The sequence below is a fragment of the Montipora capricornis genome, chromosome 7, assembly GCF_036669925.1.
Source record: "Montipora capricornis isolate CH-2021 chromosome 7, ASM3666992v2, whole genome shotgun sequence".
Classification (NCBI taxonomy): domain Eukaryota; kingdom Metazoa; phylum Cnidaria; class Anthozoa; order Scleractinia; family Acroporidae; genus Montipora; species Montipora capricornis.
Window position 1 is genome coordinate 23,297,214 of NC_090889.1, and position 27,297 is coordinate 23,324,510.

The 27,297-nt window shown below is 39.6% G+C and overlaps 2 protein-coding genes across 5 annotated transcripts; both read right to left on the reverse strand.

The window, feature by feature from the left end:
* LOC138056486 (neuromedin-K receptor-like) lies at window positions 1-26,569 on the reverse strand. Of its 4 annotated transcripts, none has more exons than XM_068902294.1 (3): window positions 26,469-26,569; window positions 4,241-4,277; window positions 1-3,436 (listed from the first exon to the last, which is right to left on the reverse strand). In XM_068902294.1, exons 2-3 carry the CDS (start codon window positions 4,257-4,259, stop codon window positions 2,373-2,375), a joined length of 1,083 nt encoding a protein of 360 aa, XP_068758395.1. In that variant the 5' UTR covers window positions 4,260-4,277; window positions 26,469-26,569; the 3' UTR covers window positions 1-2,372. The 4 variants fall into 4 exon arrangements, with proteins under 4 accessions (XP_068758395.1, XP_068758393.1, XP_068758394.1 ...); XM_068902292.1 differs by lacking the exon at window positions 26,469-26,569 and adding an exon at window positions 8,630-8,957; XM_068902293.1 differs by lacking the exon at window positions 26,469-26,569 and adding an exon at window positions 4,688-4,899.
* Window positions 19,938-21,045, reverse strand: LOC138055788 (neuromedin-K receptor-like). The gene has a single exon (XM_068901660.1). The coding sequence runs from the start codon at window positions 20,832-20,834 to the stop codon at window positions 19,938-19,940; it is 897 nt and encodes a 298-aa protein (XP_068757761.1). The 5' UTR covers window positions 20,835-21,045.
* Window positions 26,570-27,297: the final 728 nt, after the last annotated feature.

The window sequence follows — 27,297 nt, forward strand, 5'->3', positions numbered from 1 at the left end:
TCTACGTATGAACATTTCAATTGCATCATGGAAACGTTTTATCGAGCAAAACGCTAATCTAGCTTGAGTTACTGTTCATTATATCAGGGACGTTAAGTAAGAAAGTTCTGGTTTAAGTAAGTAGCCATGGCGGTCGTTAACGAGAACGTCACAAAACAACAGTATCATTTTCTATTTTTACTCCGAAACCGCTCGTACTAATTTATTTTTAGGATTCTTCGCCAGCATTGTACGACTTGAACGAGATGGAATCATCGCCAAAGACTTACGATTTCGCAAAGTTAGATTTGAAGTGACGTTTTCGTCGACGCGACGTAGCCGTCGCAGATCTAAAGTCCCTACTTCACGGAACAAAACAATAGCTGTGCACAGTGGGACCCCGCCTCACGGCCATCACTTCGTTATTGCGACCACTTTTTTTTGGCCCGGCAAAACGGCCCTCCATTCTCTTATAGCAAAACTCTCTTTAATGCGGTCACCCGTTAATACGGCCAACGGCCACAATTTTAAATCGCAAACGGTAGAATCCTCTATAATTTCACCCCGTTAATGCTGCCACTCGCGCTAAATTTTAGAAACGACTGTGACACGGTAATCGAACAGCCGATTTACTTTACAAAGTACTGTCAGCAACACTCCTCCCTGTTTTCATCTCAAACATGATCTCGACACTACTGTTACACTCAGTAAGGCAAATCGCGAAGGGATTAAGTCATTGTGCTTTCATCAAAAGCGCGATGAATACTCAAGTCTTTCGGTTTGGTAATTTTGGCGGCTTCCGTTTTTTAGGAGGATAGTAAGCAGGGCCTGTTCTTGTTTTGATTTTAGGCTCAGAACGTGCGGTACACTTAACAATTTTAAGCGTTTTACCTACTGAGCGAAGTTTCAAGTATTTTATTCAATTACTACGTACATTCCCGTTGTTCGTTAAAGAGAAAAATGCTACGGCCCCATAGCCATGAATTTCACCCTACCCCGGTTATACGGCCATTTTTTTAGGCCGGTTGACAGGGTTCCACAGTACGTTTCTTTGGCGTTCTGTCGACGAAAGCGTTTCAACATTTCACAATCATTCCATCTTTTCCATGTTGTACAACATGGGCGGACTATCCTATAACTGGATTGATACGAACAGATTTTAAGTAAAAAGAGCTCGAATGAAAGATTCACAGCCGTATGCACACGTTGTCACAATTCTGAAATCTGATCACGTGCTCAGTACGGGAGAAAAATGTACAAAAATGCGTGTCGCACGTGCAGCGCAGTAATATTTTATCATTTAGCCAATAATGGCCGTGTTTTCACCAGCGGTTTTTAAGGTCGCTTAGCAACTGACAACCGGAAATCGGGTGAAAATAGTTGCTTTTTCAACTCGCTTAATGTTAAGCGAGACGGCAAAATTCAATGGCATTCTCATTAAATTTAAGCCACCAAACCAAGGTAGCTTAAGCGAAATGGCAATTACTTTCGGCCAATGAGGAGTGGCTTGCGATTGTTCAAATGGGAAATAGTACAGGCGTGCCATTATTATTATTATTATTATTATTATTGTATTGGCACGTGCTCCCTCCTCATTTAACCTAACCCGTGAAAACACGTATCATTTTAAAGTCGCTTAACGAAGTCTGCAAACAAACCAATTTAAGGAAGGTTAAGCGAGACAACGGCTGTTGTGAAAACCCAGCCATCATTACTGTTTTAGGGCGTTGTCGTTGTTGGTGGCGACATAAGTACCCAACGATAAACTTTTTATCCACGCCGTTCATACACAGTTTAATCCTGGAAAGTTGATACACACGCGCACACACACACCATGCCAAACGACTTGGAATGGCAAAAATGATTATTTTAAGAAGAGGCTCTCGTTATCTTCATTGCTATCTACTTAATCTCGCTGGTGTTTACAGGTCATCGAAGCCGACAGTAAGAACTGGAAACATTTTAAAGTGACGTTTTCGTCGCCGGCCGTCGCCGTAGTAGATCTTAAATTCCCTCATATTTTTAGGCGACGTTTTCGTGACCGTCACCCTTGATTGAGGTCCCTTTTAAGGTTTTGACGACAACGCGAGCGTACAAATGTGAACCTTCCATCCTCTATTTTTACTCTGAAACCGCTCGAACTAATTGATTTTTAGAATACTTCGCCCACATTGTACGACGTGAAGGAGATGGAAAAATCGCCAAAGACTTACTATATTGCAAAGTTATCTTTTGAGGTGACGTCTTCCGCGTCCCAAGCGTTGCGTGGCGGCTATGCACGTGACAGGTTGCGTTACTGCGTTGCGAATTACTACTGCGAAGGAGACGTTGTAACTGTCATAACTGTTCTCCTTTCTTACTTTCTTAAAATTATGGCAAGTATCTAGTATAGTTTATAAAGAGCTTGTAACTTGACAAAAATCTGTTAATGTCACCGCCTTAGATGAAGCCCGTTTTGTGGATGTCTCCCGGAAGTTAAAGTGGCTTGTCGTAGACATGTGCGACAACGGAAGAGTGACCATTTTACCAAACTCCGCGCGAAACCGCTTCTTGAAGTAGATCAACATCCAGGGGTTGACCGCGCTATTGGCGTGTCCACACCAGAAACTCACCAACATGAAGTAGTGGAAAAAGGGAAACTTTCTAAACGCCCATACACGATCGACGGCAAACATCACGTGACTGATATGTACTGGAAGCCAACACAGTGCAAACGCAATTACAATAGCAATAGACGTCTTGATCATTTGCCGTTTTGTTTTGTTCATACGTAGGCGCGCTTCGTCATGGCTTACAGACGCACCCGGAATTTTATGTGAACGCAGTTTTTGGCAAATACATCCGTAAAGAAAGCTCATGATAGCCAAAGGGAATACATAGATTATGGCTACAACATAGAGAAAAACACCTCTCATGACTGAGTTTATATCGCCAAACTGCGAAAATTCTTGGTGAATTACAAAGGATTGTCCCTTTGGATTGCGAACTTTAATTATGAGTAGCCAAGGGGACATGGCACACATCGAAAAAAGCCAGATACTCGGTACGAGGATTTTTTGGTTCCGAAAGCGCGGAAATTGTCGCAGGGAAAGTACGATGCTGAAAAAGGAGTCGAACGCAATAGTAGTCAAGGAATAGACGGACGCCATGACCGCAACGAAGAATGTAAAAACTACAAACTTGGCAAGAAATTCGCTGAAGGCTCCACCAAACCATCTGTTGTCCATGAGAATGGCCTGCAATTGAAGAGGCATGGCAAAGCAAGTTACTAGCAAATCAGCCACCGCGAGGTTCACGTACATAAAACTTGTTAAGCGTCTTGTTTCGATTTTTCTGTAGAGTATGTAGATCACAAAAATGTTCCCAGCCAATGCTATAGTTATGATAAAAGAATACAGGACAATTGCTGCTGTTTTGACTGGCGTCCCGGGGGTGTTGCCGGTGTCTGAAAGAGTAACTAAAAACAAAAGCCGGAAATAAAGAAGTGCTATATGTCAAATTGTATTAGGTTTAATGTCCCCGCCTGGAAATTTAGTTAAATTAGCCAATCCCAATGAACCTAGATAAACAACCGAACCGAACCAATCATAATGCAGAGAAAGTTCGTGCAGCAGGCCCAAAGGGCGGGAAAGTCACCATTGGTTTTGCAGTTTTTGGCGCGAGATTTTGAAAGCAATCGCAAGTCGCTGCAACAACGTCTATTCTTAGGCGGCTCTTTTGGCTTGTGAAATCAAACTAGAAAAAGTGATTGCAATGTGGACTCAAAGCAAATGCAGGCTAAGCAGGCGCCTTGCAAGGAAAACTCTCTCGACCGATTCACATATGGTTCGTCAATCGCACTGCTGCTAAACGCTGCCTTTAAAGCAGCTCTACAATAAGTCGACTCTCTTGGTCTGCGTTCTATAAAAAGAATTTAAGTAAACCAACTGCAATCAAGGATCGAAGAAAACGCAGCTGTGCGTAGGTGACTCAAACCGCTGGAAAAGTCACAAATCGTTTGTTTCCGATGAGCGGCGCGAGCCAAGCACGAGGATTTTTGGCCAACTACTTGGCGTTATGAAGAGACAAATGATTGGGACACTCATCTGAAAAACAATGATGTGCAAGTCTTGATAGTCACTTTATCCTCAGTGGAGACTCAGACAGGAAGGGGCCAAACAAATCACGGCAAAATCGGGACCGGCGAAAGATTACCCGTGATTTCTTTTTCCTGTCCCGTCTCGTCCCGGAGGAGGTCTATTGAAGGGGGTGACCAACTTACCATTTGCTTCTGAAGACATGGTTAGAAGTTAATATTACTGGAAACAGATGCAAAGAACAAAATGTTAATAAGCAAAAAGAATTTTGAAAATTAGCCATAAAGACCAGTGGGCAAATCAAGTAACAAAACGGCAAAAAGTGTTGCAGGACTGAATATTACGTGACACCTACGTGCAACTTCCTATAATCAAACACTCTTAACCCAATTTGTTTATCTGAACTTTGGTCAGTTTGGTGAAAAAAAAACTTAATAACAATAAAAATGATACTGCTTTTTTTTCTATAATCCGGCGTGGTTGCACTTTGCTCGAGGCCAAGAAAGCGAATTGTTTAAATTTCAACTCTGATTTAAATTGATGCAATGCAGACTTGTAATCCACGCTTAAGATATTATATTGCATCAGTAAAGACACTTTACTGCGATTTTCGTAATTTTTCGGAATCTTACCTTCAAGCGCGAAGCGCTAATTTGGCTTCCATCAATCAAATTTCCGAACAAAACCGAGATGATCAACTCCTTCTCCGGAAATTGAATTGGAGTTTTTGTTCAGTTCACCTGGGGTCCATGTTTCGTATACGACCGTTTTTCCTCAAATCTATTATGAGCCGAAAGTGAAGGTGTCCAGCTGTTAACCCAAAAATTTAATAAAGTACAACCTTTCGTTTTGCGTAAACAAAGTTGAATACACGTTCCCTTCATAATGAGGATGTCGTGTTCAATGGTACTGGGCGTTAATTTTTCATGATCACAAAAGATGGTTTTCGCAGTGACGTCATCAAATTCTAAAATTAAAACCGCAAAGTGATTTCGGAGTTTGGAGGTGACCTGGAAATGAATCTTTTTTCAAGTTTCGAGTTCCATGACGTCTTTCTTCTCGAAAATACAGCGTTATGAATTTCTCTACATTAGGAGATGTGTTCATACACATGTATTTTATCTTCTTGAGCGAAAAGTAAGCGCTTTCATCGCTAAATGAATACCAGATGTTCGTGTGGATTTCTGGCCACCATATTGGTGCACAGCGGTAATAACTCAGAAACAATGTACCGCACGGACCTGAGAATTGGTGAGGTCATAAATAAATGTGTTCCCTATAGACTGCAAAACAGTCGTATTTTTTGCGAACACAAGAGACGCAGTAAATATTCCAACTAAAGGTCTGGAGCGAGTGTAGAAACGGCGAGGGAGAATGGGGAGAGACGCGAAAAAATACGACTGTCCGCTATGCATATATTAAATTCGTTCAAAATTACCCGTTCTTCCAGCAACGGGAAATTCCCATTGGTTTAATTCTGACACAGCCTGTCATCAAATGTCTATCACACCTCATCAAAAAGATATAGACGCCGTATCAGTTTCACAGTAAAACAGTAACCTCGCGGGAAAATGGACGACGTGGACTTGGTATGAAGAATGCTCGCCTCTCAATAAGCAGTGTTCTCCACAAGTCACAAGTTTTAATATTTTAGGTTTATTTAACACAATTTCTAGTGTTCTCAATCACTGTCAAAAATCCCACGTTATCGAAATATTATAAATTTAAATTCATGCCTAGATGATCACTTCGGAATTTCCGGTGTCTGTCACGTTCTCTAATTGATCTGTTGTTCATAAAGATTTAGGAAACGAAACCGACAATTACTTAAGTTCACGCAATCAACGACTATAATTTTCAGTCTCCAACATTGGGATGCGCTTGCGAGCGATTTAGGATATGTTTTGAAATCGGAGCAAAAAAAAGCTGTGGAATCGCCTCTCAAAGGAAGAGATGATTTTGGTGTGCTGCCAACGGGCTTTGCAAAAAGCCTGATATTTCAGCTGTTTGTTTTGGCGAAAAACAGAGCCTCCAACTCGTCAAATGCATCTTCAGTCGAACGCCCGACAATTATTGTCATTTGTCCGCTCAAAAGCATTATGGAAGAGCAGATAACATCAAATAAGTTTAGCTTTTCTGCCGCTGAACTAACATTTCCAAACTGCGTTTTAAAACAACCGCACAATCTGCAATTGTCAGACGCTGTCGCTTCTTTTGGTTTTCTTCCTCTACGTGGGGCGGGTTTTTTCGGTGTTGACTCATTGAACAGAAAAAACAAACACCTTTCCTTTCCAAAACACCACTGAATCGAACGTACGAAACTTCGCGCCTTCCGAATAGCGAAGAGAAAACGACTGAACATGACAACACAACTAATTTCCCGCGAAAATAAGGATCAAATTTAAGATGTGGTTGGAGCTGTAAAACAATTCTGACACCTTAGTGACATTATTCGAACCCCTGCTTAGAACAAATTTGTTGTATGAAAAGCCGACAGTCGGTTTCTCGCCTCACACGCCCGTCGCGCGCTTCACACGCGAGGATCACGCTTACGGCGCTTCGCGCCTTCCGAAAATGAAAGAAAACGACTGTTTTGCAGTCTATGTTCCCTACAACATTCGAAGTTTTTGACTTATTTCATTGAGCGGTTTCGCTTTTATTTTTTTGTTGCGTAACAGTGAAAACGATCCATAAGGTAAGGTGCCTTTTACTTAAAATGTTAAATTTGCTCTAAGAATGGTAGTATTCGAAACACATTTTTCAGTCGTAAACTGAGAATATTAACTGTGAGTTTGGACAACTGTATGGGAATGTTTTAGGACAGTAAATCATGGTGAACCCCTTTTTTTAAAGCAAAATTCAACGTCAGAACTTGGATGAGCTTGTTGTCTCCGTTTTAGTTTTATGTACAAGTAGGCCAAATAAATTAAGAGATGAACGTACAAGATACCTTTGGAAAACTATCTGGTCCTTATGTGTTTATCAAACCGGCTCAATCTCGGTTTCGACCAAACAGATTTTACAAACTTTATCACGAACAATCCGCGATGGAAGATGGCTTCAAGGTCAACATGACTTAGTTTTAATCAGTCGTCTCGAAAATATTTAACATGATTAAATATATCCACTTGATGCTCGATTCCCGGGGGGTGGGGGACTCTCATATAAAAATGACGGGGTGCTCGTCGGGAATTTTGAAAAGAACCCCTTAGAGGTACCAAGATCCTATTTTGTGGGCGTGGCATGAAATTTTTCCACCCCTAAGAGGTACCAAATTATGGGTTTTAATTAGACAAAATTAAAAATTAGTTGATTGTCAAATGTCTCGTGTCATAATTCTTCTGCAAAGGTTGGTCAAGACAACATGAACATAGGCGTTGTTGCAATATTTCGGCTGGCCAACACCAGCCTTCTTCAGGTTTATTGAATGGATAAATGCTTGTTACAAGATCTTTATATTTACCGGAAATGACATAAAAAGGCTAGGTGACGTGTTATAAAAACGGAAATGCATAAAAAAGAGGAGAAAGAATAATACATGATAACAAGATGAAAAAAACAAAAGAAAATTTCATCTTGTTATCATGTATTATTCTTTCTCCTCTTTTTTATGCATTTCCGTTTTTATAACACATTACCTAGCCTTTTTATGTCATTTCCGGTAAATATAAAGATCTTGTAACAAGCATTTATCCATTCAATAAACCTGAAAGAAGGCTGGTGTTGGCCAGCCGAAATATTGCAACAACGCCTATGTTCATGTTGTCTTGAGCAACCTTTGCACTATATTTTCTATTTTTAAAGAGATCTATTGCAAAGGTCAGATTGTTTCTAAGATACCAATCGAACGCCGGGGGGGGGGGGGGGGATGAGCCACGACAGTGGTTGGGAGAGAAAGGAGGAAATTGCATAGCAGCCCTTGGAAAATTTCTTTAATAGGACAAAAACAAATTTAAAACTTCGAACATGTCTCTGGTAAAGGAAGTCGTTCTTTAATCCATAAGGGAGTTTTTTTCTTGGGAAATTCAACCCACGCATTTCATACATTTCACAAAAAATAGAAATGGACAAAAGATGGAAAGACAGAACGATCTAGAAAGACGATTGGTTCATTCAAGGTGTTTTACTTAAATAAATCCCTTTGACATTTTAAGAGTTCATTTAATTGTGACATTTTGTTTCGTTTCCTTGAAACTTGATTCACCTGGGACGGGAAACTCAATACTACTAATTTACGAACACCAAAAGTAACTTGACGTTGTCTAGAGATATCCAAGACCCAAAAAAAATGAAACTATACGGAGACTACAGAAAGCCGGGTAACGTTTTGAGGGTTAGCACTGGAACTCTTGATATACATGTAACCGAACTTTCGTGAAACGAACTCCCTTACGTTAGCAAGTGCCTGACCTCGTTATCATCCTAAAAATATCATATTTAACAGTCAGGCGAAAAATAACCAGAAGATCTGTATGTAACACGCCTGCGAAAAAACGTTGTTTAAGATGAATCACGTTCACAAGGAACCACAAAATGCTTTGGATAAAAAATGAGAGCTGATGACACGTACTTACCACTTTGAGAGAGTGTGATTTGACTGCTCTCGGAAAAAAACTACCAGTTTTCAAGAGATTCGAAGCGCCTTCTTGTACTAAACAGACACGTCCAAACGGGCAACTGAATCCTGCAAAAAGGAAAGACGTTGTGGTTAAATAGCAAATGATTAAACAGCGGTATGTCGTCTGTCTGTCAAGCCAAATTGTTTCTTGGAGAATTAAAACTGCAATGTCACGGGAACCATTAGACTTATTGATTTTCTTGAAAAATTCAATGACAGGAATTAACATCGAGTCTGTGAATTATATTCGAGAGTTTAATTGAGGCAACGTTAATCGAAGACAATTTTTTCCCATCTGACGTTCTGTATCACCCCCACCAGCATGCGATTAATTAAAGATCGCAATGAACGTTTCCGGATAGCGGCATGATAATATTATTAGGCTGTATTTTTATAGGTGAAGCACCCATGAGTACAGCATAACCCAGTGTTTTGTTAGAGTCAAGATAATATTATTAGGCTGTACTTTAGGTGGCGCACCCACGATTGCAGTATAACCCAGTGTTTTGTTAGAGTCAAGATAATATTATTAGGCTGTTTTTTAGGTGGCACACCCATGAGTACAGTATAACCCAGTCTTTCATTATAGCCAAGACAATATTATTAGGCTTTGATTCACTGAAGAGATCATAATTACTCCTGCGCTGTTTTCTACGAAGTTTAAAGGAGGTTGTGTCCCGCTATTCTAGTCAAACATCAAAACACTAAAGGACGTCTTTGCAATAATGAATACCGTAAAATAATGCTGCAGTTTTGTTGCCAATAGCCATTGAAGTGCACGGAATCCATTCTTTTTTGTTTGCAGCCGAGGATGGAGTGAAGGATGGAAATGGATTGAAACTTGAAAAAAGCTGGCCAGTTTTATTTTTAAGTTTGGAGACCGTATGTTCAGAAGTGGTCAAAAATTAAATATGAATAGATAGCTCTTTGTGCCATAAATATATTTCATATCTTGTCAGTGGGTTGTCAGGAATGTTGTATATGTGAGTTAAAGTAGTATTGAAGAGATATTTTTACCCATTTTAAACATAAAAACAGCAAATTTTGCATGACAGTGGCTCTTTAATTATTTTGAAGTTTTTGGGTATAGAAGATCTGCCTTAGTCAACTAATGCGATGACTAGGTGATGACTTAACTCAAAGTACATGGGTCCGAAATAACAACGATGTTTCCTTGAGAAAAGTTCGAAATGTGTCATGATTTGGGCATCTAAGAATTAGGAACTAGTTGTACTTGGAAAAATTGAAATGCCATTACCCGACTAAATTTGCGATATTGTTAAGTAAGTCTATCTGTATTTTTGTAGGAATATGCCACTCCACTGGTAACAATGCGATATTCTTCTGATGGGTAAACTATCTAAATGTATGTACATCTTGCGCATCTGTAGAAAGTTTGTCCACTCCCTGGAAGCTATGTATCATTTTTCTCAAAGCCTTTATCGTTTCTGCTTTTTTTTTTTTTTTCAACTTGTGCTATCTGTGTGGGGTTGTGCTAGCTGCAATAAGTACCTGAGTAGAAGTCAGTAATAAATTCCGGCGCAGGGCTCACATCGTTCATTTTTTAAAGGCTAGTAATAGAAACGTTTGTAAATGCATGATTTGCATCGCTGATGTCTTGTTCAGGCTTAAAGGCTAACATTTACCTGATCAAATATTAAAGTGGTGAAAGTGTAAAGGAATCGAACAGGAACTAACCAGGGAGAGAACATACAAGGCCATGGATTTCTTTCACTCCTGAAGTGGAAGTAAGCTAAAAACAAGTATATAAGTGTCATTTTTGTGATCGTAAAATTGTTGCAAGAATATGCATTAGAAATATTTTCTCTCTTTTTTTTTAATGTGCTCGCCTTTTATCCCGACGCGCGCAGTTTTTTTGAAACTCTGAACTCGCTTATTTCACACATGCCGGATTATTGAAGCATGAACCTGTTCTTGATGGTTAATTGTCTCATTATGATAATGCCCCTCAAATTATTAACCAAGAAGCGCTGAAAATCTTTTGGTGATTCCTTTTTCGTGGATTTGTTCCTTTTTATTGATTATTAACTAATCAATCACTTAAAGATATCTCTAAAACTGTGCATGGGTATCAATTCAATTTGCTACACGGTAGACCGATGCTAGTTAAAACGTGCACCGAATTTTAGGACAATTCGCACTTCCTTTCGCTGCTTACCTCGGAACGATGTACTTTGATTTCCGATCCTAAAATCTTACTTCAGAAATTGTATTCGTAAAAATCTCTGGGCTAGGTCTCTCCCAAGGCCTTTCGGTTAATGTAGTAGAATCTCTTACCAGTGTTCGGACTCTTCGATAAGATCCCATCGTTCAGAATATTAATACCCGGGAGGATACCGCCTTTAGCATTCGTTCCAATAAAAAAAATGTCACTGGCAAAGCTGTAACGGCATTCACTTCTCACTTCGGGGGCTAAATAGCGTTTAGTGCTGAATTAACCACAGGCTTTCCTAGTTTGAGCCCAAACCAATTATGGCTTAACGCTCTACCCAAAGTCGATCATAACATGGTTGGAGCTTTTTTTGCGGACAACGTTGCTTGCCTTGAGATCATTGCGAAGGAAACTTTTTAAATGCATGCGGCATAAGGCAGTAGTTTGGTGCGAGTCAGCTCGCCAACACTTTTCTCTGAACCGCCATCCTCCGGCTTGTATGCCTCAACTCGCATGCATGGCGGTTCAGAGAAAAGTGTCCCGTGAGCTGACTCACACCATACTCCTAAGGCAGAACAGATCTTTTCAAATATGGAAATACAGCCTGCTGGAGTCAGCACATTCGTCTCGGCTGCATGGTGAAGCGTTATAGAAGTACTCTTTTTCATAAAGCCAATGAAATTGTGTCAGAAGACAAAGTGGTACGTGACTTTTTGTGACCACACCAAACATCATTGGTGGTCACCCAAAGCAGAAATTACTTTTGCTTCATGGAATAAATGTTTTCTTGCCTTTTCTCTTGTTTTTGGCCCTCTAAAGTTTGGATGTGAGTCATTTGCTTAATTACTAGTAATAGTTTTCACTACATCTGCCCGCGGTTTGAATATCATGTCAATTCTGTAGTGAACCTCACGAAGTAATTGTTATTACATGGCATTTAAAGGTGACCTAGTACGAGTATGTCTTTTTTTGGGGACTGAGGCCTTGATAATTATCGCTAACATGCGAAAACCGAATTCAATAATTGTTTTATTATGCATATTCCTGAGCTGAGTTCCGCCATGACAAAACTTGTGCATGCATAAAACTATTGTCTGTAGGTATGACGTCAATTCTACATATATAAAATCTATTGTTTGTAGGTATGACGTAAGAGAAACAGAGCAAGCAAGAATTAGCTGCGTGCTTATAGCCAATCAAAATCGAGCTGGTGACACCAATATATAATAATAATTTTTGTTGGTTTAATTAAAACTTCCCTTACACCTGGCTGCATTCATTTTCAAAACAGGAACTTGAAGATCTCGGCGACGTCTACGAAAACTGGCCCTCAAAATATATTGGGCAGTATAGTAATTTTTCCGCGATTTATTCCATATCGTTTACATCGTACATTGTGGTTGAAGTATTTTCTTTAAATATAAATTTGGTACTAGCGGTTTCAGAGTAAAAATAGAAAATGAAAGGTTTGTAAGCCCTGTTCCAAGGGTATTTTCTGGACGACTTTTTGAGAATACATGAAAAATTTATAAAATATTATAAAGCATCATTTCGTTTAACTTCACCTGGTACGAGATAAACTTGACCTCGCAAGCGACCAGCTCCAAACTGGCTTCATGGCTCAGTTGGTACAGCAAGTGCAGTTTAATCGCACGGTCATGAGTTCGAATCCCTAGGGGCTGCCCACTATCAAACGTACTCCGCGGCCCCTAATCTCGTGTAAGCCTAAATGTTTTCGAGCTTCCTTTGCAATTGCTTTAGTTTCCTGCGATGGTCTTCCCAATTTTAAATTTCATGCCTCTTTACGAAATCGTCCACCTGATGGTCAGGTCCGAAGTTCCCAACTGTTTGCATGCATGTGGCGAACGATGTCAGTCAGTGTCGTCTTTTCCCGTTTAGTTTTAATTTACGGACCACTAGAAAGCCTTTCGTTTTGCACTGAGAAATAGCGCTGTGTTAACTGAGGAAAAGGAGGGCTTTACTCAGTCACACATGGCTACTGGCGCGCGCGCTATAAATTAAAAGGGGTTGAATTTGCTCTTCATGTGATTTGGTTGTTATAGATTGTGTAGTTGAGTTGTAGTCAGTAGAACTTGAACCGAACAGTTTTGCGCTGTAAAGAAATGGATGCAAAGTCGGCATCATCGGCGAGAGTGTATTGAGATTTTCCCCTTTTCCGCGCTAAGTACGTAGAGTTGGTAGTTCAACGTAACACCTAAAAACTATTAGATTTTATAATGAAAGACATGAGAGTGTAAAATAGAGCGCAGGAATGGTGCAGTGGTGAGAGGACTCGCCTCCCACCAATGTGGCCCTGCTTCCATTTTCAGACTCGGCGTCACATGTGGGATGAGTTTGTTGGTTCTCTATTCTGCACCGAGAGGTTTTTCTACGGGTCCTCCGGTTTCCCCTTTCCTCAAAAAACCAACATTTGACTTGATTTTATTGTTAAATTCAGTTTACAATGTCCCAATTAGTGCTCCAGCGCTAGAACGACTACACACTTATAATAAGTCAAGTTCCTTTCCTTTTTCATATAAAACTTAAAAGTACTTTAACTTCGGAAAACGTATTATAAGACAAGCACGACAGTTTCGATTCGCTCACGAGTTCTAGTAATCTCTAGTAATACAAAATATACCTTTTTCTCTCTTTGAAATGTAATGTCCACCTCAGGTGATCCTGGAGAAAAACTCTTAACCTAAACAAATCTCAGCGAGCGGTCGACTTGAGCATCTCGAAGCTGCTTCCATATATGCAGCAAAATCATATAGATAGTTTTCGTTTGTTTTCAGCTATTTTCTTTCCGCGAGATTACTTGTCATATTACCTTATAGTTCAGTTTTCAATTGTCACCAAAAGGTAAACAAGGAGTCGAAACAACCGCAAAAAATCGCTTATTCCTCACAGATTAAGATGGGTTGAACCGAATCAAAATAATTAAAATGATCCACGCTTAATGCCATGCTTTTTGTTAGAAGACATAATTTTAATTGAAAACAAGTTGTTGTCACACCGATACGGAACCGACCGAACCATTATAGTATATCATTTTTATTATTTGGAGAGGAAATGACAAAATGTCAGTGCAGAGTACTGTTTTGAGCAACGGTGAATATATATAATCTAGGGTCTTTCTTTTCCTCAATCTATCGTGCATAACGCTTTCAAATTTACCAATGAGAAATGGAAGTAAGTTTTTCTTGAAGTGGACTCAGTTTGAAACTGCCAACTCTGTTGCAACTCACTGCTCATAGTTAACGCCGGAAAATCAAAAATGGATGATACAATAGACTATATTCGTATTCTCAGTATTGGACTGGAACTAGCTTGCAATAGAGGCTAATGCGGGGGAATCTTTTCAAATGCAAATGCTTTTTAATTTGTTCCCCTGCATTAGCCTCCATTGCAAGCTAGTTCCATTCCAATACTGAGAATACGAATATGGTCTATTAAGGCCGAGGAGTACCTTTCATTTTTCAGTCATTGATTTGGGCCGAGTAATTCGTTTGCGTCTGAAATGATTTTACGTCCTCTATTTTCGAAGATGCTACCCTGTGCTTTAATCGTGTTTCTTTTTAAAAGAAGGAGCACTGTATTTGCATTAAAGCTTGAGAGAGAGGCCGGAAACAGCATGTCATAATTCCTTGATGAGACTTCTGGAGGCTAAAAAAAAATTATAAAACCAAGTGGCCTGACTGCCTTCAATAAGTAATTAGTATGCAGTATCAGCCAATAAATATTAATTAATATTTTGACATTACGGGAGTTTGTTTTTTTGGCCGGCTGCAAGCCTTTATCGGGACCAGTTTTAAGAGGTTTGAATGCGGGTTTGGAAAAGAGCTTGTTTGGAGTTCATACCGGCGAAACATAATGTAAACTCAGGTACCTAAACGTCAAGCCAGGATCTCGAGCAATGATTCAGAGCAGGATTTGGGGCCAGGATCCAAGCCAGTATCCTGTGAAATCCAGGTCTAAGCAGTCATTTTAGTGAGTAGGTCTACAAGTTCCTTTTAGTGATTATTAGGTCTACGTGCCCATTTTAGTGATTACAATGCAGGTCTACGCACTCATGATAGTGATGAGGACTAAGCGCTCATTTTCGTGATTAGGTCTACGCTCCCATTTTAGTGATTAGAACTACGCGCCTATTTTAGTGATTGCGTTTAAGCACTCATTTTAGCGATTAGGTCTAAGTACTCGTTTTAGTGATTAGGATTAAACACTCATTTTAGTAATTAGGTCACTAGAATGAGGGTTGGAAATCTTGACGAAAGATCCTGGCTGGGATCCTGGCTTGAACTTCTAGCTTTACTATTAGGCAGTATCTCAATCCAAACCTCCAGTAGTTTATTGAAAAATGACACAACATCACACATTTTGAGTGATTAAGTTCTGAAACTGGCTTTGATTTGAATGCTTTAGAGGCTGTTTTAAATGTTTTAGCTACTGCAAAAAATTCAGAGCCTTAAAAATTGATCTGATACAAGACAGGCGAAATTTGGCCTTTCCGATTTTTGCTTGTGTTTTCTTTTGAACGATACACTTAGACAAAGATAACATTCCCATTTTGCTTCAGTAAATGCCAATTTGAACAAGCAGGGCAGGTAGTTTCAGACAACCAGCAACACCCACCACGTTGCCAATTGGAAAAGTGTTGATGACAAGGCAGCTATTGTAAACCAGGAACAGCTTTGCAGAGGTGTTGTACAACATTCCAACAGCGACACACAATCCTCAAGATTTGAAATACAGACTAGACACAACCCCACTAACTAGGCCCCTACATAGGGCACACGAAGTTGTTCAACACCTTGCAAGTTCCTAAAAGGATAATCTGGAACACAATCAGAATCGTGTATAAAACGTATTGCACTTGAACATTCTCGTTCAAACAGCAAAAAGTGATTAGACTATTTGTTGAACCTTGTAATGAGTCAAAGTGGGTCAAATGTCATTTTTTAAAATTGGCTCATCAAAACCATTGTAGTGATTGTTACTAACCGAGATTTCATGAGCTTCCTCAGGTTAAAAACAATAACAATCCTTTGAGTCTTAGCTTTTTTCTATTGTTAAAGAGGAACTTCCTTCCTTATGGTTCAACCACTCTTCTCTTATCCATGATAAAGATTTCGGGTCACCGACAAAGCCTGTTTGGTTTACCTGACTTTTCATCAAGTGTCGGAAAGCGTGAACTTTAATACATGTATGTCAACTTCAGACAAACGAAAACAATTGTTGCTTGAGACGGCATCTTGCTATATCTTCAAACTTGCAGAGAGGATCGACAGTGAGCGTTGTAATCCTTCTTTCATCGGAAACCCACTGTTACGTGTTTAAAACCCTGTTAAGAAGTCTGCAATCCTTGCAGATTTTTTTTCTGAATCATTCCTCGATTATCTTTTTTTTGTTCCCAGGCTCCTGAATCATACAAAAATGTAACTGATGTCATCAACACTTGTGAGTACATTTCAAAAAAATGAGTTAATGCCATTAATGAAGCCCTCCCAGTGGTTTTGGAGAACAAGGGAAGGTGCCTAATCTGAACTGGGGAACAGGAGAACAACGACACAATATCTTAGGGAACAAGGGAATATAAATCATTTTAGGGATCAAAAAGCTGCGAACAAGTTTTGAAGTAATTTCGGGGACAAGGGAACACAACCAAATTTTTAAAGGGAACAAGGATCTTCCCTCCCCCCCCCTCCTTCCGCCTGGGAAAACTCCATGAATAGTAATAATGATAACACTATACACGAAAAAATGACTCATTTCTGATTGGCTAAAATAGAAATCTATTGTCCATCTCAAAAAGATCTCGTGTATTTTAAGAGAAGTTCAAATTACAAAGTTTCCAAGTTTGCTGTTGAATGATTTTGTTAGTTTGAAACATCTACTTGTGCTTATTTGCTCGAAATCATATGATTGCCTATACTTATTTACCGACGGGTCAGTTTGTGAATGAAAACAATTGAATGCTCGCTCTCCGCTTAATTTCCTGCATAAAATACCGAAATTTCGATGTGATAGAGTACTAGAGATATTTAGTAAGGTTTCTAACGTGATGTCAGCAATAGAGTTCTGATGTAACGTCACGTTGCATGGAGTAGTTCGGATGCTGCGGGTGACTCGCTTTCAACTGAAAATTCTTGTCACTTTTTTTTTTTCAGATCACGATGCAGGGATCAGCGAAAAGGCCATCAAGCTGAGACCAATCGCGGTTATTAAAGGATGACCTGAAGGTCGATGCCTTTAAAGTTTCTTTACGGTGCTCGTAACATTCTTCGGTCTGTCACGCAATCTTTTAAAAAGATCACGTGACGATTCAAGAGGTGGCTCCGCGTCTAAGAAAACTCGTTCCAAATCAGTCGACGTAGAAAAGATTGACCAGCGGCTGACACAAAGAGATTCCCACTTGAAGAACTAACTCAAATGCAAATCAGGAATAGAAGCAGTTTTATTGGGCGAAAACGCTAAATTCCTATTGTCTGAGAACAGCTAGTTGTAAAACAACGGAGTAAATTGATCAACATATTTAAATAAAATTACTTCATCTCTTTTGTACAACATCTAAAGTTATCTTTTCTCAACTGAAAGTCATTTGCATTTATCTGTGTTGTCTCGAATTTCTTGCTTTTATTTATTCTACGTATGAACATTTCAATTGCATCATGGAAACGTTTTATCGAGCAAAACGCCAACCTAGCTTGAGTTACTGTTCATGATACCAGGGACGTTAAGTAAGAAAGTTGTGGTTTAAGTAAGTAGCCATGGCGGTCGTTAACGAGAACGTCACAAAACAACAGTATCATTTTCTATTTTTACTCCGAAACCGCTCTTACTAATTTATTTTTAGGATTCTTTAAACATTATCGTGTTTATATAAAGGTATATCTATCTATCTATCTTTCTTTGCCAGCATTGTACGACTTGAACGAGATGGAATAATCGCCAAAGACTTACGATTTCGCAAAGTTATATTTGAAGCGACGTTTTCGTCGACGTGACGTGGCCGTCGCAGATCTAAAAATCCCTACTTCACGGAACAAAACAATAGCTGTGCACAGTGGAACCCCGCCTCACGGCCATCACTTCGTTATTGCGACCACTTTTTTTTTGGCCCGGCAAAACGGCCCTCCATTCTCTTATAGCAAAACTCTCTTTAATGCGGTCACCCGTTAATACGGCCAACGGCCACAATTTTAAATCGCAAACAGTAGAATCCTCTATAATTTCACCCCGTTAATGCTGCCACTCGCGCTAAATTTTAGAAACTACTGTGACACGGTAATCGAACAGCCGATTTACTTTACAAAGTACTGTCAGCAACAGCTCCTCCCTGTTTTCATTACAAACATGAACTTGACACTACTGTAACACCCAGTAAGGCAAATCGCGAGGGGATTAAGTTATTGTGCTTTCAACAAAAACAAGATGGATACTCAAGTCTTTCGGTTTGGTAATTTGGCCGGCTTCCGTTTTTTAGAAGGATAGTAAGCAGAGCCTGTTCTTGTTTTGATTTTAGGCTCAGAACGTGCGGTACACTTAACAATTTTAAGCGTTTTACCTACTGAGCGAAGTTTCAAGTATTTTATTCAATTACTACGTACATTCCCGTTGTTCATTAAAGAGAAAAATGCTACGGCCCCATAGCCATGAATTTCACCCTAGTACCCCGGTTATACGGCCATTTTTTTTAGGCCGGTTGACAGGGTTCCACAGTACGTTTCTTTGGCGTTCTGTCGACGAAAGCGTTTCAACATTTCACAATCATTCCATCTTTTCCATGTTGTACAACATGGGCGGACTATCCTATAACTGGATTGATACGAACGGATTTTAAGTAAAAAGAGCTCGAATGAAAGATTCACAGCCGTATGCACACGTTGTCACAATTCTGAAATCTGATCACGTGCTCAGTACGGGAGAAAAATGTACAAAAATGCGTGTCGCACGTGCAGCGCAGTAAAATTTTATCATTTAGCCAATAATGGCCGTGTTTTCACCAGCGGTTTTTAAGGTCGCTTAGCAACTGACAACCGGAAATCGGGTGAAAATAGTTGCTTTTTCAACTCGCTTAATGTTAAGCGAGACGGCAAAATTCAATGGCATTCTCATTAAATTTAAGCCACCAAACCAAGGTAGCTTAAGCGAGTTGGCAATTACTTTCGGCCAATGAGGAGTCGCTTGCGGTTATTCAAATCGGAAATAGTACAGGCGTGCCATTATTATTATTATTATTATTATTATTATTATTATTATTATTATTATTATTATTATTATTATTATTGTATTGGCACGTGCTCCCTCCTCATTTAATCTTACCCGTGAAAACACGTATCATTTTAAAGTCGCTTAACGAAGTCTGCAAACAAACCAATTTAAGGAAGGTTAAGCGAGACAACGGCTGTCGTGAAAACCCAGCCATCATTACTGTTTTAGGGCGTTGTCGTTGTTGGTGGTGATTTAAGTACCCAACGATAAACTTTTCAGTATCCACGCCGTTCATACACAGTTTAATCCTGGAAAGTTGATACACACGCGCACACACACCATGCCAAACGACTTGGAATGGCAAAAATGATTATTTTAAGAAGAGGCTCTAGTTATCTTCATCGCTATCCACTTAATCTCGCTGGTGTTTAAAGGTCATCGAAGCCGACAGTAAGAACTGGAAACATTTTAAAGTGACGTTTTCGTCGCCGGCCGTCGCCGTAGTAGATCGTTAAATTCCCTCATATTTTTAGGCGACGTTTTCGTGACCGTCACCCTTGATTAAAGTCCCTTTTAAGGTTTTGACGACAACGCGAGCGTACAAATGTGAACCTTCCATCCTCTATTTTTACTCTGAAACCGCTCGTACTAATTGATTTTTAGAATACTTCGCCCACATTGTACGACGTGAAGGAGATGGAAAAATCGCCAAAGACTTACTATATTGCAAAGTTATATTTTGAGGTGACGTCTTCGGCGTCCCAAGCGTTGCGTGGCGGCTATGCACGTGACAGGTTGCGTGACTGCGTTGCGAGTTACTACTACGAAGGAGACGTTGTAACTGTCATAAGCGTTCTCCTTTCTTACTTTCTTAAAATTATGGCAAGTATCCAGTATAGTTTATAAAGAGCTTGTAACTTGACAAAAATCTGGATGTCTCCCGGAAGTTAAAGTGGCTTGTCGTAGACATGTGCGACAACGGATGAGTGACCATTTTACCAAACTCCGCCCGAAACCGCTTCTTGAAGTAGATCAACATCCAGGGGTTGACCGCGCTATTGGCGTGTCCACACCAGAAACTCACCAACATGAAGTAGTAGAAAAAGGGAAACTTTCTAAACGCCCATACACGATCGACGGCAAACATCACGTGACAGATATGTGCTGGAAGCCAACATAGTGCGAACGGAATTACAATAGCAATAGACGTCTTGATCATTTGCCGTTTTGTTTTGTTCATACGTAGGCGCGCTTTGTCATGGCTTACAGACGCACCCGGAATTTTGTGTGAACGCAGTTTTTGGCAAATACATCCGTAAAGAAAGCTCATGATAGCCAAAGGGAATACATAGAATATGGCTACAACATAGAGAAAAACACCTTTCATGGCTGAGTTCTTATCGCCAAACTGCGAAAATTCTTGGTGAATTACAAAGGATTGTCCTGTTGGATTGCGAACTTTAATTATGAGTAGCCAAGGGGACATGGCGCACATCGAAAAAAGCCAGATACTCGGTACGAGGATTTTTTGGTTCCGAAACCGCGGAAATTGTCGAAGGGAAAGTACGATGCTGAAAAAGGAGTCGAACGCGATAGTAGTCAAGGAATAGACGGACGCCATGACCGCAACGAAGAATGTAAAAACTACAAACTTGGCAAGAAATTCGCCGAAGGCTCCACCAAACCATCGCGTGTCCATGAGAATGGCCTGCAATTGCCAAGGCATGGCAAAGCAAGTTACTAGCAAATCAGCCACCGCGAGGTTCACGTACATAAAACTTGTTAAGCGTCTTGTTTCGATTTTTCTGAAGAGTATGTAAATCACAAAAATGTTCCCAGCCAATGCTATAGTTATGATAAAAGAATACAGGACAATTGCTGTTGTTTTGACTGGCGTCCCGGGGTTGTTGTCGGTGTCTGAAAGAGTAACTAAAAACAAAAGCCGGAAATAAAGAAGTGCTATATGTCAAATTGTATTAGGTTAAATGTCCCCGCCTGGATATTTAGTTCAATTAGCCAATCCCAATGATCCTAGACAAACAATCGAACCGAACCAATCATAACGCAGAGAAAGTGCGTGCAGCCGGCCCAAAGGGCGGGAAAGTGATAAACATATTGAACTTTTTCATTTTGATAATGACTTGACGTTTCGTATGTGCTCTACATACATTTTCAAAAGTAACCGTTGAAATTTAAAACAGCTATTTATATATAACAAATCGGATGAGGGGACTGGAACCTAGATTAAGCAAATACTTAACAGTAAAATATATAATAATAATAATTATAATAATAATAAAAACAGAAAAGATTAATAAAGCATCAGCTTTTCACTTCCGACGTTGACATTGAAAGCTGGCTCAAGTTCTTGAATAAAGAAGGTCTCTTTTACTTTACAATGATAGTCAGTTTTTCCCTTCGCTAAAATATCAAAATGATCCCACTTGATGTTATGTCCAGTGGCCTTGACGTGGTCAGCAATGGCTGAAGTATGTATAAAATCTTTCTTTCCTTACAAGGACCGTATTAATCGTTCACAACAATCCAGAGTTATTTACAGAGCAAATTGTTGGGATTGTAATGGTTTTTACATCGGTAAAACTAAACGGCGGCTTCACGATAGAAAAACCGAACATTTTAAGGCCCTAGCTAAAAATGACAATACTTCAGCCATTGCTGACCACGTCAAGGCCACTGGACATAACATCAAGAGGGATCATTTTGATATTTTAGCGAAGGGAAAAACTGACTATCATTGTAAAATAAAAGAGACCTTCCTTATTCAAGAACTTGAGCCAGCTTTCAATGTCAACGTCGGAAGTGAAAAGCTGATGCTTTATTAATCTTTTCTGTTTTTATTATTATTATAATTATTATTATTATATATTTTACTGTTAAGTATTTGCTTAATCTAGGTTCCAGTCCCCTCATCCGATTTGTTATATATAAATAGCTGTTTTAAATTTCAACGGTTACTTTTGAAAATGTATGTAGAGCACATACGAAACGTCAAGTCATTATCAAAGTGAAAAAGTTCAATATGATTATCACTGCTGTTTGTGTCTTATTTTTGATCAAACTACGATGGCCCAAGAACAAAAGTATTTAAGTCACTATTGGTTTTGCATTTTTTGGCGCGAGATTCTGAAAGCAATCGCAAGTCGCTGCAACAACGTCTATTCTTAGGCGGCTCTTTTGGCTTGTGAAATCAAACTAGAAAAAGTGATTGCAATGTGGACTCAAAGCAAATGCAGGCTAAGCAGGCGCCTTGCAAGGAAAACTCTCTCGACCGATTCACACATGGTTCGTCAATCGCACTGCTGCTAAACGCTGCCTTTAAAGCAGCTCTACAATAAGTCGACTCTCTTGGTCTGCGTTCTATAAAAAGAATTTAAGTAAACCAACTGCAATCAAGGATCGAAGAAAACGCAGCTGTGCGTAGGTGACTCAAACCGCGGGAAAAGTCACAAATCGTTTGTTTCCGATGAGGGGCGCGAGCCAAGCACGAGGATTTTTGGCCAACTACTTGGCGTTATGAAGAGACAAATGATTGGGACACTCATCTGAAAAACAATGATGTGCAAGTCTTGATAGTCACTTTATCCTCAGTAGAGACTCAGACAGGAAGGGGCCAAACAAATCGCGGCAAAATTGGGACCGGCGAAAGATTACCCGTGATTTCTTTGTCGTGTCCCGTCTCGTCCCGGAAGAGGTCTATTGAACAGGGTGACCAACTTACCATTTGCTTCTGAAGACATGGTTAGAAGTTAATTTTACTGGAAACAGATGCAAAGAACAAAATGTTAGTAAGCAAAAGAATTTTAAAAATTAGCCATAAAGACCAGTGGGCAAATCAAGTAACAAAACGGCAAAAAGGGTTGCAGGACTGAATATTACGTGACACCTACGTGCAACTTCCTATAATCAAACACTCTCAACCCAATTTGTTTATCTGAACTTTGGTGAAAGAAAAGCTTTATGACATCGAGATGCTTCCGTGAAGCATACACTGGGTTGCCTGTGGTACGTGTTACAGAAAATCAGAAGGCGCTGAATTGTGTGGTATTGAAATACAGCATTCCAGTCTCTGAAGAATAACAAATAAAAGAGAAGCGAGAAACATTGGCTTCTGGACTGACATGTTGATAATTTTCAAGTTCCCTCACAACTTCCTTGCACCACAAGTGTGCCCTCTGAGCATCTGACAGCTTTGTAATACTAAACTTCACTGAAGTCAAGCCCTGTTGCGCGGGGTTAGTGTTAGGATGGGAGACCAAAACAATGAACCCCGCATAAAAAACAGAAGCATCTGACCGAAAATACTATTAACGCTAACAAATGCGAACTCAGCAAGGTACAGATTTTGTTAGCTTGCTTATGCAAAACAAATATTGATGAAAAAGCAAATAACTATTGATACACAGTTTTTAGAAAGAGCAGAAGGAAGTTTCCGGGACGGTCGATCGAGAATGAAATATTTACGACATGAAAACAACATTAATTTTGAAACGTGAATATAGAATATAAAAAGTTACGATCAGCGACAAACATTTTGGGAGATTTTTGCTACGTTCAAGTAAATTGCAAAATCGAAAATTGACATGGCCGGAATTCAGCGGGCGCCGTGATTAAGTTACCGCGGCATGTTTACTCGTCAAACAGTGAAGCATCTGTGTCAAATGATGGCAAGATACCGGGTTTTTGTAAGTTTCTTTTTCTGTCAAGTGTTATAAAGTTTGACAATGAAATGAGCGAAGTCAAAACAAAAGGTTGTACTTTATTAAATTTTTGGGTTAACAGCTGGACACCTTCACTTTCGGCTCATAATAGATTTGAGGAAAAACGGACGTATACGAAACATGGACCCCAGATGAACTGAACAAAAACTCCAATCCCGGCTTTGTTCGGAAATTTGATTGATGGAAGCCAAATTGGCGCTTCGCGCTTGAAGGTAAGATTCCGAAGAATTACGAAAATCGCAGTAAAGTGTCTTTACTGATGCAATATAATATCTTAAGCGTGCATTACAAGTCTGCATTGCATCAAATTAAATCAGAGTTGAAATTTAAACAATTCGCTTTCTTGGCCTCGGGCAAAGTGCAACCACGCCGGATTATAGAAAAAAAACAGTATCATTTTTATTACTGGGTTGCCTATGGGCAAACCCAGTCGAGGTCTGCGTTTAGTTTGTTTGTTTTATTTTTTTTTTTTTCCGTGTCGGTAAAAGTCTTGCCTGTCACTCCCCTGGTAAGTGGTGTCTTTGTGCATAGAGCCTTCTGCGCGTATTTTCGTGTTGAATACTCGCTCCCTTCATAATGAGGATGTCGTGTTCAATGGTACTGGCCGTTAATTTTTCATGATCACAAAACATGGTTTTCGCAGTGACGTCATCAAATTCTAAAATTAAAACCGCAGAGTGATTTCGGAGTTTGGAGGTGACCTGGAAATGAATCTTTTTTCAAGTTTCCATGACGTCTTTCTTCTCGAAAATACAGCGTTTTGAATTTCTCTACATTAGGAGATGTGTTCATACACATGTATTTTATCTTCTTGAGCGAAAAGTAAGCGCTTTCATCGCTAAATGAATACCAGATGTTCGTGTGGATTTCTGGCCACCATATTGGTGCACAGCGGTAATAACTCAGAAACAATGAACCGCACGGACCTGAGAATTGGTGAGGTCGTTAATAAATGTGTTCCCTACAACATTCCAAGTTTTTGGCTTATTTCATTGAGCGGTTTCGCTTTTATTTTTTTGTTGCGTGACAGTGAAAACGATCCATAAGGTAAGGTGCCTTTTACTTAAAATGTTAAATTTGCTCTAAGAATGGTAGTATTCGAAACACATTTTTCAGTCGTAAACTGAAAATATTAACTGTGAGTTTGGACAACTGTATGGGAATGTTTTAGGACAGTAAATCATGGTGAATCTCTTTTTTAAAAGCAAAATTCAACGTCAGAACTTGGATGAGCTTGTTGTCTACGTTTTAGTTTTATGTACAAGTGGGCCAAATAAATTAAGAGATGAACGTACACGATACCTTTGGAAAACTACCTGCTCCTTATGTGTTTATCAAACCGGCTCAATCTCGGTTTCGACCAAACAGATTTTACAAACTTTATTACGAACAATCCGCGATGGAAGATGGCTTCAAGGTCAACATGACTTAGTTTTAATCAGTCGTCTCGAAAATATTTAACATGATTAAATATATCCGCTTGATGCTCGATTCCTGTGGGGTGGGGGACTCTCATATAAAAATGACGGGGTGCTCGTCGGGAATTTTGAAAAGAACCCCTAAGAGGTACCAAGATCCTATTTTGTGGGCGTGGCATGAAATTTTTTCCACGCCTAAGAGGTACCAAATTATGGGTTTTAATTAGACAAAATTAGAAATTAGTTGATTGTCAAATGTCTCCTGTCATAATTCTTCGACGCAATTCCCTAAAAAGTACCGCTAAAGCTCCCGCAGTAGACCTTTTGCGGCTAAACACCCTAAGAGGTACCAAAATCGCTTTTTTAATCCCTAAAAGGTACGACGAGTGCCCCCGACCTTTTCATATGGGAGTTCTCCCCCCCTTCCCCACCCCCCTTCCCCGGCGTTCGATTGGTATCAGAGAAACAATCTGACCTTTGCAATAGATCTATGTTAAACAGGAATTCATGATGAGCCTCGACAGTGGTTAGGAGAGAAAGGAGGAAATTGCTGAGCAGCCCTTGGAAAACTTCCTTGAGATGCGCTAGCCCTTGCAAAATTTCTTTCATGATAGGACAAAAACAAATTTTAAACTTCGAACATGTCTCTGGTAAAGGAAGTCGTGTTTTAATCCATAAGGGAGTTTTTTTCTTGGGAAATTCAACCCACGCATTTCAAACATTTCACGAAAAATGGAAATGGACAAAAGATGGAAAGACAGAACGATCTAGAAAGACGATTGGTTCATGCAAGGTGTTTTACTAAACCCCTTTGACATTTTAAGAGTTCATTTAATTGTGACATTTTGTTTCGTCTCCTTGAAACGTGATTCACCTGGGACGGGAAAGTTAACTCAATACTCCTAATTTACGAACACTAAAAGTAACTTGACGTTGTCTAGAGATATCCAAGACCCAAAAAAATGAAACTATACGGAGGCTACAGAAAGCGGGGTAACGTTTTGAGGATTAGCGCTGGAACTCTTGATATACATGTAACCGAACTTTCGTGAAACGAACTCCCTTACGTCAGCAATTGCCTGACCTCGTTATCATCCTCAAAATATCATATTTAATAGTCACTAGGCGAAAAATAACCAGAATATCTGTATGTAACACGCCTGCGAAAAAACGTTGTTTAAGATGCATCACGTTTAGAAGGAACCACAAAATGCTTTGGATAAAAAATGACGTCTGATGACACGTACTTACCACTTTGAGAGAGTCTGATTTGACTGCTCTCGGAAAAAAAACCACCAGTTTTCAAGAGATTCGAAGCGCCTTCTTGTACTAAACAGACACGTCCAAACCGGGAACTGAATCCTGCAAAAAGGAAGACGTTGTGGTTAAATAGAAAATGATTAAACAGCGGTATGTCGTCTGTCTGTCAAGCCAAATTGTTTCTTGGAGAATTAAAACTGCAATGTCACGGGAACCATTAGACTTATTGATTTTCTTGAAAAATTCAATGACAGGAATTAACATCGAGTCTGTGAATTATATTCGAGAGTTTATTTGAGGCAACGTTAATTAATCGAAGACAATTTTTTCCCATCTGACGTTCTGTATCACCCTCACCAGCATGCGATTAATTAAAGATCGCAATGAACGTTTCCGGATAGCGGCATGATTATATTATTAGGCTGTACTTTAGGTGAAGCACCCATGAGTACAGCATAACCCAGTCTTTTGTTAGAGTCAAGATAATATTATTAGGCTGTACTTTAGGTGGCACACCCATGAGTACAGTATAACCCAGTCTTTCATTATAGCCAAGACAATATTATTAGGCTTTGATTCACTGAAGAGATCATAATTACTCCTGCGCTGTTTTCTATGAAGTTTAAAGGGGGGTTGTGTCCCGCTATTCTAGTCAAACGTCAAAACACTAAAGAACGTCTTTGCAATAATGAATACCGTAAAATAATGCTGCAGTTTTGTTGCCAATAGCCATTGAAGTGCACGGAATCCATTCTTTTTTGTTTGCAGCCAAGGATGAAGTGAAGCATGGAAATGGATTGAAACTTGAAAAAGGCTGGCC